Source organism: Paralichthys olivaceus, chromosome 8, assembly GCF_024713975.1.
Source record: "Paralichthys olivaceus isolate ysfri-2021 chromosome 8, ASM2471397v2, whole genome shotgun sequence".
NCBI lineage: Eukaryota > Metazoa > Chordata > Actinopteri > Pleuronectiformes > Paralichthyidae > Paralichthys > Paralichthys olivaceus.
In genome coordinates, this window is record NC_091100.1 from 9772690 (window position 1) to 9785325 (window position 12636).

General features: G+C 40.4%; 1 protein-coding gene and 1 long non-coding RNA gene across 2 annotated transcripts in view; one reads left to right on the forward strand and one right to left on the reverse strand.

Moving 5' to 3' along the window:
• The window catches only part of fbxo41 (F-box protein 41), a 290646-nt gene that overhangs the window by 263599 nt on the left and 14411 nt on the right, over window positions 1–12636 (forward strand). The window contains exon 3 of the mRNA XM_069530606.1: window positions 3589–3818. Coding sequence (XP_069386707.1) covers window positions 3589–3818 — 230 coding nt within the window. The remainder of the gene's footprint in view (window positions 1–3588; window positions 3819–12636) is intronic.
• Window positions 6425–11621, reverse strand: LOC138411203 (uncharacterized). The gene is made up of 3 exons (XR_011243858.1): window positions 11430–11621; window positions 10611–10813; window positions 6425–6685 (listed from the first exon to the last, which is right to left on the reverse strand). It is a non-coding gene; the product is annotated as an uncharacterized lncRNA (long non-coding RNA).

Here is a 12636-nt window from a genome sequence, read left to right on the forward strand (position 1 = left end):
GTCCTAGAGACTTGTGCATTTCATGATTAATAAAGGGTGGCCTGCCACACAACCACACCGAATTTCAGCACGTTTTGAGCAAGCAGCGCGGAGTTATTCCAATTAATCCCTAATATGGGTTAGGGTTGCAATTAGGGTTAGGGTTAGGGTAAGGGTTGCAATTAGGGTTAGGGTTGTGATTAGGGTTAGGGTTAGGGTTGCTATTAGGGTTAGGGTTAGGGATGAATACCCATTGGAGCTCAAGATATTCTTCAATAACTTTTTTTCTGTAGGTCATAGAGACTTGGAAGTTGGTTCCATCTCCACTAATGTGGCTATGCCCGATCCATTGGTACCACCCCCGAGCTTCTACGACCTTTGGAAGGGGTAGGGTTGTGATTAGTGTTTGATTTTTTGGTTGTGATTAGGGTTAGGGTTAGGGATGAAAACCTATAGGAGTTCAAGATATTGTTCAATAACTTTTTTTCTGAAGGTCATAGAGACTTGGAAGTTGGTTCCATCTCCACTAATGTGGCTCTGCCCGATCCATTGGGACCATCCCCGAGCTTCTACGACCTTCGGAAATGGTGAAACCACCAAATCTATTAAAAAAAAGTACAAGATATTTTTGAATAACTTTTCTTCTGAAAGTCCTAGAGACTTGTGCATTTCATGATTAATAAAGGGTGGCCTGCCACACAACCACACCGAATTTCAGCACGTTTCGAGCAAGCAGCGCGGAGTTATTCCAATTAATCCCTAATATGGGTTAGGGTTGCAATTAGGGTTAGGGTTAGGGTTGTGATTAGGGTTAGGGTTAGGGTTGCTATTAGGGTTAGGGTTAGGGATGAATACCCATTGGAGCTCAAGATATTCTTCAATAACTTTTTTTCTGTAGGTCATAGAGACTTGGAAGTTGGTTCCATCTACACTAATGTGGCTATGCCCGATCCATTGGTACCACCCCCAAGCTTCTACGACCTTTGGAAGGGGTAGGGTTAGGGTTGTGATTAGTGTTTGATTTTTTGGTTGTGATTAGGGTGAGGGTTAGGGATGAAAACCTATAGGAGTTCAAGATATTGTTCAATAACTTTTTTTCTGAAGGTCATAGAGACTTGGAAGTTGGTTCCATCTCCACTAATGTGGCTCTGCCCGATCCATTGGGACCATCCCCGAGCTTCTACGACCTTCGGAAATGGTGAAACCACCAAATCTATTAAAAAAAAAGTACAAGATATTTTTGAATAACTTTTCTTCTGAAAGTCCTAGAGACTTGTGCATTTCATGATTAATAAAGGGTGGCCTGCCACACAACCACACCGAGTTTCGAGCAAGCAGCGCGGAGTTATTCCAATTAATCCCTAATATGGGTTAGGGTTGCAATTAGGGTTAGGGTTAGGGTTGTGATTAGGGTTAGGGTTAGGGTTGCTATTAGGGTTAGGGTTAGGGATGAATACCCATTGGAGCTCAAGATATTCTTTAATAACTTTTTTTCTGTAGGTCATAGAGACTTGGAAGTTGGTTCCATCTCCACTAATGTGGCTATGCCCGATCCATTGGTACCACCCCCGAGCTTCTACGACCTTTGGAAGGGGTAGGGTTAGGGTTGTGATTAGTGTTTGATTTTTTGGTTGTGATTAGGGTTAGGGTTAGGGATGAAAACCTATAGGAGTTCAAGATATTGTTCAATAACTTTTTTTCTGAAGGTCATAGAGACTTGGAAGTTGGTTCCATCTCCACTAATGTGGCTCTGCCCGATCCATTGGGACCATCCTCGAGCTTCTACGACCTTCGGAAATGGTGAAACCACCAAATCTATTAAAAAAAAGTACAAGATATTTTTGAATAACTTTTCTTCTGAAAGTCCTAGAGACTTGTGCATTTCATGATTAATAAAGGGTGACCTGCCACACAACCACATTGAATTTCAGCAAGTTTTGAGCAAGCAGCACAGAGTTATTCCAATTAATCCCTAATATGGGTTAGGGTTGCAATTAGGGTTAGGGTTGTGATTAGGGTTAGGGTTGCTATTAGGGTTAGGGATGAATACCCATAGGAGATCAAGATATTCTTCAATAACTTTTTTTCTGTAGGTCATAGAGACTTGGAAGTTGGTTCCATCTCCACTAATGTGGCTATGCCCGATCCATTGCAACCACACCAAATTTCAGCAAGTTTTGAGCAAGCAGCGTGGAGTTATTCCAATTAATCCCTAATATGGGTTAGGGTTGCAATTAGGGTTAGGGTTAGGGTTAGGGTTGCAATTAGGGTTAGGGTTGTGATTAGGGTTAGGGTTAGGGATGAATACCCATAGGAGATCAAGATATTCTTCAATAACTTTTTTTCTGTAGGTCATAGAGACTTGGAAGTTGGTTCCATCTCCACTAATGTGGCTATGCGCGATCCATTGGTACCACCCCTGAGCTTCTATGACCTTTGGAAGGGGTAGGGTTAGGGTTGTGATTAGTGTTTGATTTTTGGGTTGTGATTAGGGTTAGGGTTCGGGATGAAAACCTATAGGAGTTCAAGATATTCTTCAATAACTTTTTTTCTGAAGGTCATAGAGATTTGGAAGTTGGTTCCATTTGAACTTATTCAGTGTTAGTCCACCTATACTGGAACAATGGAAATCACCTGCGATCTCTCATTCATCTGTATTTTGACATACACTCTATTCCTTCAGTTGAAAGACACTGAATGAAAATAGTGTTTAATACAGATGTTGAGCAAGCAGTATTTTTCTTCCTGATGTCCTCAGTCTGCTCTGAGATCATTGAGCCTGCAGCACAGAGGAAATTAATGACCTTGTTAGAGACGTTCACTGAATCTGCTCTGTGAAATGGTACTGATGGGAGTCACGTGTCGCCTGTAAAGAGTCCAGCAGCCTCATTATCAAGAAGATCTTTGTCAACAAGGATGTAGTGAAAACCATTCATTAAAAATGTCATCATCAATGATAATGTCCAAAATCTGAACTGATAGAAAATCATAATCTTTGTATGTTGGTAGAAACACGACTATTACAATTCGATTTTGCTCTTTTACCTCGACACAGGTAAAATATCTGGTGGCATCTTACATCACTAACGACTCCCTCCTCCTTTTGTGATATCAGTACAGTGCACAGTGTAGAGTAGTTACTGCAGAACCTAAAATAAGGCGGATGAATTAATAAAGAAAATAACAACTTGATTGAGTAAATCTCCAGGCTCACATTTTGAGAGCTTCCACAAGGACTAATGTTTCTCTCCTGATGTCTGAGTTTCACAGTTCAGACAAAGGTGGGTCTGTCTTAGGCCGACCTCCCAGAATTGCACTGTGAAGGCTTTTTTTTAAATTGCCAGGGTAGAGGCTCCTCTTGGGGTGAAGTTACACGTTAACAAATGGATCACCAACAGGGTACTGAGAAGTTAAGTGTAAGAATGTCTGATATGATTGAATTTTATTAAACCGGGTCAAACTAAAATATGGTGATGAGTTATGGATTTGATTAAACCTTTTGTCAGGGAACAACTGAATCTCAGTTAAAAACCCGATTCGCCCCTCTGGTTGGGTTGTATAACACAACACGGTGACATTAAGAAGCTCATGTGCTATCACATCTTGTAGGTGGAGCAGAAAATAGCCGCCCGTGTCGGCCGTCTTCAGGCAGAGCTGGAGAGGAAGAGCTCCGAGCTGGAGCGGGCCAAGCAAGAGAGCGAGCGGCTGAGCCAGGAGAAACAAGACCTGGAGGACAAGGCCTCGGAGCTCTCTCGCCAGGTGGACGTGTCGGTGGAAATGCTCGCAAACCTCAAACAGGATCTGGTGAACAAGGAGGCGGAGCTCAACCACAAACAGCAGTGAGTAAATTATATTTCTTCTACTGAATAAAATTCACAAGTCCATGCTTCATTATACACTTCAGCAGGTCTGCTTTAGTATTTACTATGTGAAGTGTTCACAGTGTATGAGTGACAAAAACAACACACAACACAAATGTGGATATTTTTGAAGTATAAGTTGCACAGGCTTTTCAAGATGGTTTCAAGATATAAAATGTAACTCATTAATAAGTCTAAAAAATGACGAGACCTATGTTATATATTTTGTTGACTTGTGTACTTCTGCTGTAACTACCAGGGCAATCAACGACGTATGACGAAGGAAAGCTCACTGTTGGCCAGTCAGCTGTTTTCATGCCACTGTTTGTATTGGTCACTCATAAGGAATCTTTTGTGTTCACTGTCTTTTGCTGCGTAACCTGAATGAAAGTTAAATACATGACCTCATCCATGAACATGGTTTGCATCTGAGATTCATCCGGTAGATTTTTATTAGCAGTGTAGTGAAGACAACAACTCCCATAATCCCGCACTGCTCCATGAGGTCATAAAATAAGGTATTTTGTTATTGTTTTGATTGAGAGACCCTAGAGGCCGAGCCTACATATTGTACTTTAAAGTAAATCAATTTTTTATATACTAACTGCATATTTACCTCAATTTAACAATAAGAATGTTATAGAGAGCGTGCTTGTATAAAATACATTGTCATGCAATCACACACTCGTACACCCCCCCTTCTGTCCTTCACCTCTACCTCTCTGTTGATAGTGTAATTCGTATAGTTTCCTCCCGCCAGATGTGGTGTGCATCTGTGTCCCTGCAGGGACGGTTAGCTGCTCAGGCTGAATGGAGGGTTGGATGTAAACAGCCGTCAGCGTTTTGTGTACTTCTTTTGTGTACAGAGATTATATTGGTATTAAACACAGGATGATTTATTGTGCGTTCCAAACATTGATGCTATGGGTTTGACTGGGTAGATGTTAGATATATTATTCTTACAGAAGACATTGTTTCATCTACCATTATATTATATTATTATATATTATTATATATTGCTGTTTTCCAGTTTCAGTAATTAGGTTTTAAAGATGTATGGTGTTGAATTTGAAACAAGAAAATATTCTACCAGTGTCAAACAGTCATCCTGGTCTTATTCATCATGAACATGTTTGGAAAAGGTAAACGTGAGGCACAATAACAATCTAATAAGTAAGTAGTTTTTAAAAACTAGTTTTCATTTGTTTCTAACACAAAGCCCCTGCTGTATTTTCTTTACTGAAACAATCATCAAATGTTGATGAGCTTCACTTTGAGACTCATATTAAAGTCGTCCTGTATCTGTGTCACGTCTTTATCCATCAGGGCAGCGAGCCTCGTCTTTCTACTCTCCTCTTGGTTTTTATCACTTCCCCTCGGTCCCTTTATAAGGCCTGAATGTCAACAGTAGGTCAGAGGCAGAGGGGCTTTTTTCCAAGGCCTCTAATCTCATCACAGACGCACCACTGTACTCAGCTCTGCACTGCATGTGTGCTGTTCACTGATTTAAAAGAGACATCAGTGACAGCACACACACATAGAGATGTATGTGTATATATATATATATATATATATATACTGTATATACACACACACACACACACACACACATGCCCACTCACATTGTGAATTTTCTGGACCTTTTCCTTCTGTATTTCCGGATATTTTTACTCTGAGGCAGGAAAAGTTTCTGAAAATGTTCCCAGCGATTGACTTGGACATTTTGTATTCTCATTTACAGTGTCTCTGAATAATTTTAAGAAAATGTCTGGACTGTGCTTGTCTAATTGTTTTACATCAACATTAACACAGGTTAACGAAAGTGATATATTATTTCACCTGTATTCGTTTCCTATTCCTTAGTCTCACTCCATAGTTTTATGACACAGACACAGTTTCACTGGTTTGAATGAGACGACGACAAATGTACTTTTCTTCTATTCAGTGCCTCCTCCTTCTTGTGAAGGTTACAAGAAGCAGGAAGCTGTTACATGACCACAGCTACCCGGCAGCATCAATCTGAGAAGGTCTTAATCTTAAAAACCTCCTCACCAGGGCTGTGTGAATGCCTCCAAGCTGTGCCAGCAGCTCCCAGCCTCACCCTCTCTCTCTCACACACACACACACACACACACACACACACACACAAGCACACACAAGCACACACACACACACACACAAACACACACACACACACACACACACTGTCCCTGTCTCTCTGAGGAGAAGCTGGCAGTCAAACAGTCGGCTCATTCAGAGCAGAGATGGAAAAAGAGAATCACACTTGTGTGAGTGTTCAGCAGTGTTGATGACTAAGCAGCTCATTGGCTTTAGCATTTCTGCCCAACAACCGCATCCTCACACTTGTTTATCTTTGATTTTCACCAGTGACTTTGGAGAATGTTTCCAACTCTGTGCGATTTTAAAAATACATGCATCACGTTGTAAATGTAAAACTGTAAAAGTGTGAGTCACAAAGGATGCTCCTACAAAATGGCTCTTGCTGCTGGTAGTGGCAGTAGCACGCATGATAATGAGACACAGACCTGATCATTTATTCTACAATTTATTCAGAAACGCTGTGAATCATTATGGAACGTGTAAATTGCCTCAGGTACAGTTGTTCAATTCAATCCTGTCTTTATTTTATAATCCCAGCGTGCAGAACATTCACAAACAAGAATACGCACAGAAAAGCTGCTATAATACTGTAACGCTCGCTGACAATACATAATGATGAATATCACAGTGTAGCTGCAGCCGTCAGGTCTCTGGAGCACAGATGTAAAGTGCTTCAACAGCAGCTGGAATAAAGCAGAGCAGCTGGAATCAGCAGAAACTGGAGCCTGAGGAGAAATGAAAAATGATCACCTGATGACACACGATAAGGTTTATTTGGTTCTTTTGAAATTAAGAGAATTGCTTATAGGCTAGTTTTTCCATATTGTTCCAGTGGATCCACTTAAAGAGCTGTTTGCAATAAACCTTGATCTTGTCTGTAGCTTTTAAAAAGGCTGTTCAGTCCAAGGTCCTTTTCACTGGCGCTGTTTTTAATACTTAATTGTTTCTCTTCTCTGGGGAAACGTTTGCATGAGATGTTCAGGGTGTTGATAGAGCATCATTTAGAGAAGTGTAATAGTTTGTAATCCAGTACTCCAGTCTTGAAACAAGTTGGAGCTAAAATGATTAGATGGTTATTTGACAATTATTAATTCTTGAGACATTTCATGGCTCTTAGAGACAAAACAACTGACGTACAAGAAAAGCTTTTATTTATGAAGCTGGTGTTGCATTTGTGTTCAATTTGTGGATATTTTGCTGTGTCATGTCAGATTGTGTTATACTGTTATTTGTATTATACCCATGCACTGACTCTCTTTACTCTGGAAATCTGTGATACCTCAGCTCAGGGTTTCTGATACTGTCCAACAGGGTGGGAGAGACCCAGTTTTGCAGTTTGCATGGGCAGATAGTGCAGGGGTGTGTGATATTGTATCCAGCTCCTGCATAGTGACGAGAGGAGAGTGGTACAGGGAAAACTCCTGAGAGTGAGAGTTTCATATCATATTCACACACAGTCCTGTGTGAATATGATCCACACCTTGATTTATTCCTACAAGCAGCCATGATAAAGTAAGAGCGGCCTCGTGTCCCATATGGAAGCTGGAAGCTTGAAGCGTCTTCCTATTTCACTGTTTCTATTGCTCCTTCAGAAAACACGCTCACTCTTCACTGAGCAGCAATCTTGAATGCAAAGTGAGGCTGTCAGGGCGGAGAGAGAGAACTCGCCTCATTATCGGCAGCGTCTTAGAGAGAGAGAGGAAGAAACACGCAGGGTGAGCACAGCAAGACTTCTGACGGCTTTCTAAGAAATCTGTGCAAGAACGTGATCTGCATTGTATCTAGGACGTTTGGAAATGGTTAGGACTTGCTATAAAGATAGATACTATAACCAAGGCTGTTTTTGAACATGAACGAACACATGTTGAAACATGAGGAGACAGAGGGGGAACATGTTTCTAAACCCAGGAGGAAGAGAATAGTTTGCCAGTGAATAGTTTGGATCATGGTAAAATAATGAAGTGCTGATGATGACTATGAAAAATGCATGCACAGAGTACAATATACAGACTATATCAGAAATGTTATTAACATTAAGGATTTATCAGAATGCTGCACAACTATTAATTGACATGTACTGTTTATGCACAGAGACACCACATTGTTCATGAAATGGCTTGTAAGGGTTGTGTTTGTTATTATGTGAATCCAGATTGTAGTGTGTGTATGATCCAGTGAATGTTAGTCTTCATTTAGAGCAGGATTAATGGGCTGTTCCTCTCATTAGATGGAAGAAACTGACATGTTTGTCCTTGAGGCTGGATGAAACCATCTGAACAGGGAGGAAAAGGTGAAGAGGTAGGATGATGCAAACGCTCGTTCGCTGGAAACTTTAGAAAAAATTGCGCTCTAGTGAACCTGGTCCACTGCTGGGGACATATTATCGAAGAACCCATTAAATGTTGAATCTGGATCAGGGGGTGGATTCAGAAATGTTGTTATACTTTCTTGCAAGATGGAGCGTTTTTCAACATTTTCAGTTTTCTGATGGAAAAAGAACCAGACACATAAAAGGAAGTGATATCTATGAGTGTGTGAAATTCGGTGTAGCTTGGTTGAATTTAAGGGGACTAAGTGAACGTATGGTAAAACGCTCGTCATCGTCACCGTCCTGCTGTATCCCTGGTTGATTCAGCCATTTTGGGAGTGTTTGAGCAGTAATAAAATATTTACTTTCCTCTGATTGATTTGAGCCAAGACCTGGATTAGTGGCTTCTTGGGAAAACCAGTCATGCATTTTTATTCCTGAGGGTTTTGAAAGGAGCACATTTCAGCCTGTGTCTCTTTCATCATCCCTTTTCTCATCCTTTCATCCTGTTCTGTCTCACATCTCATGTCACCGTACTCTCCACACTGCTCCTCATGCTGCCTTCCTTTGTGTTGTGTTATGTGTGTGTATGTAATGCACACATACATGTGACACTGTGACACGATAACACAATTTACTGAATCTGTCTCATCAGAAAAAAAAGACACTATTAGATCCAGGTGTCAAAACAGGGAGACACACGAGCGGCTTTCCTTTGTTAAGCTTGTATTCGTATAACATCCTCTCAGTCAATCACTGCTGCTCTAAATATTAATGAGGAATAATTTTGAATTAATGGCCAGAGAGGATGACAATGGTGAAAGGAGGCTGACCAGTGATTGGAATTAACATTTAAACAGAATCTTTCAGACGAGCTGTATTAATCAGGCCTGCTGCAGCTCTGTGTCTTCTTGTTGTGGCTGTTAAGTAGAAGGGAAATGAAACATGGCTCAGCGAGTCATTATTTCTCTGTGCACAGGCAGCATGAGATATTTCTTGAGGTTTTCCAAGCCCAGTTAAATTTGTTTAATAAAAAAAACAGTTTAGATCATTTCATTCAGGCATAAAAGGAGCAAATGTTTTTTAATTTCTACCTTTCAGTGAGGTCAGGATAGAGAAATATTTTTATATTTGACCAACATTTTTTGTCAGCTTTCAAATTGAACTTGAAAGAGTATAAAGTACTATAATGCTCTTTTCTTACGTCAAGAAAAAAATGAAATACAAAGCTTCACTTCAACTGTATAACCTGACTACAAGTGGCCGATATTTGATTTATTCTGACAGTTTACAATATTCAGTCATCATCAATCAATTGTTTTCATCAACCCATTACACAAGCAAATTGTTTTGATAAGAACCTTTGACAGCTTAAAAATACACTTGTGGACAAAAACATGATGACATACCGTATAAATACATAATGCAGTGTACTTCTCTTGGCAATCATGTGTATGAGTCAGATGCACAGACCTGAGTGACATCATAGGCCGGAGCTATACTTGTTTAACCAAACGTTTGCTTAGACAACCAGATGCATTTTGAGCGTAATTGGTCACATATTCCACTAGAGGGCACACCACAAAACTCAGACCAAACAGATGGGTTTGCTCTCTGTCAGAAACATGGCGACAGTGGAGGTCACACACTGCCCCTCCCACACTGCCCTGACAGTTCATGGGCATGGTGCATTCATTTGCATTAATTTTTGAAGATATGCTCACCTCAAGTTCCACTTGGCTGCTATGTAGTTAAAAGCATGTGACCTGGGGTGATTCAGGGGATTGTTTCAATTGTGTTCCGTTAATTTGTTGCATTATAATGTTTGTACCTGGATGTTTGGTTTGTCTGAGGTACGAAATTATGCAACACCTTCAGCAAAACTCACACGACATAAACTGTTGTGATGAGGACGATATAAATCCAGGACGGAACCTCCGCTGGCTCATTTTCCCTGAATCACACCTCAGATTTAACAACCTGTTCATCAGCCAGAAGAAAATGGTGGTTTGCTTCTCTAGCAGCATCTGGGTGAACACGCTGACATGTTTGTCACCTTGAGACTTTAATTCGAAAGAGATGGAGTGGAACACGCTGCAAGAGCCAAGTGTGTGTGTGTGTGCATGTTGAATTTAGGATTGGCAACAGGAAGCAGCCACATCCCATTTCTCTCCTCTGTCAAACCTCCCCTTCTTTCTGCTTTCACACGACTGCAGATTTCTCTTTGCCGTCTGTTGCTTTAGTCTCTGCAGTGTGTTTTTCTCTCACGCTCTTTGTGGCTGTTCCCTTCTTCTCATGTTTTTTTTTTCTCCTTTTCTCCTCCCCTTTATTTCCTGTCTTACCTCTTTTGCAACATCTCTCGGGATCCGGTGGAGATTTTCTTTTTCTTCTCTTCCCTGCTGCCCACCTTCCACCATGTATCTCATTTTATTTCATCTCCCTGATTCCCTTCCTTCTCCCTTAGGAATTTCACGTATGCAGGGTGAGGTTACTTCAGTTCAGTGGTTAGACGGCCAGGCAGTCCGGTTCTTCTGTGTGTTTCCTCCTGTCACAGAGGAAATGGGGTAAAGGGTTTCCTGTGTTGGTTCCAACATGAGGGTGTCTCTGTCTCCAGTAACAACAGAAACCTGGTAATGTTTGATTAATAATTGATTGAGACAAATTATGGATATGAGAACATTTAAATGCCAAAACGGAAATGGTCTAATTTAGAGCACATCCAAGCCAAGCTCCACAACTGCTCCTTCAAGGATTCATGAAGCTATTTGATGGCAGAACTACACTCTATTCACTCTGTTCATTAACTTGAATAATGAGCAACCATTGCTTCAGGCTGCTTACTTATACATCACATTAGGTACAGCTCTAAATATTAAACCAGAATAAATTACACTTTTATATTGGAAAAAAAAAGTTGCTTGTTTACATCAATTTCCACCATATGTTCATTTCAACAAGTCTCTTCTGGCTCAGAAATAATTCACTGACTCTGTCTCTCTCTGATGCAGTTTTTCAGTTGTGGCACTTTACTTCAAAGATAAATCTCTTCATTATTTACACAGTTACAAACTGAAACTGACCCGACACCTTCACATTTCTTCAGATATACAGTATACATTATATCCATCCAATAACAGAATCCATATGTTTGTCTCTCTTACCTTTAGACTGTTCCACGTCCTTAGATGATCTAAAACAGCCTGAGCCAATATTCTTGATGTTCTTAGTACACAAGCTTTTACTTTCTCTGCCTCCTCCTGTTTCTGAATCTCCAGTAAGTCTGAGAGATCCTCGTTGATGCAGTCTGTGTCAGATGGATGTTGAAATGTCCTCTTCCAGAAGCAGAGAGCAGAGTTTACTGTTTGTTAAGAATTCACTGCACAGAGGATCTTAGAGCTGAAGCAATTCATGACTTAAACACACTTTCTTTATGTTCTCTCTGTAGATTTCCACAATGAGAAGTGTCACCTCATAGCAGTGGAGACAGTGTTCTTTAATGAGCCTGTTCAATCTTTTTACGTGACTCAATGAGCCCAGTGTAGATAAAATAATTTTATAACACATTATGAGCAATTACCAAGAGAGGAGCTTTAAACAAAGATTGATCACAGAAGGAAAGAGGAGACTTAATGGCCACTTAATTGTTGTATAATTTACTGATACACTGATTATTTACTCACAAATATGATGGCACTTCTGCTTCCATTTCTCCCTTCACTCACCTGGGTTAATTTGGGAGTTGTATTTCTGTAATCTTTGCCTGAAGATGAGGAAAGTTAACTGTGCCAGACATCAAACTATTTTTATCGCAGAATGTCCCCGTTTCAAGAGCGTTCACTTTGAGCCTTGGTACCGTTTGGAGATGATTCTAGATTGTGTAACAGCCATAAGTTGTGAGTATTTTAAAGTAGGTGTGAAAACATCCCTCAATCAGCCTCCTTCACACAGTATGTTAAAAACAAATGCTTCTGCAAGAAGCTGTGGATAAGCACCTTATTCCATGACATGTTAAAGATGTGGGAAATAGAAAATGAAGAAATGATCAATTCAAAGTGGTAAAACAAAGATTTTCATTTCGCTCTCTTCAGTGAACTCTTTAAGGCTCCTTTGGCTTTGTCAAGGTCAGACCACTGGTTCGCCTTGGTAATCTCTCCTGATTGCATTGTTTGGACAGCGGAGGCTCCGGCTGTTTATAAGGACACAAACATAGATACACAAAAGAAAAAGGAAAAAGACTTGTAGACGTCTGCAGCTTCTGGGAATAACAGGCATCAAAATTAAACAGAAAAGGGGATGTGAGACTTTGTGTTGGCTGGAGACAAGCTATGGATGTGAAAAGTATGTTATCAGCAGAATTACAGAGATAAA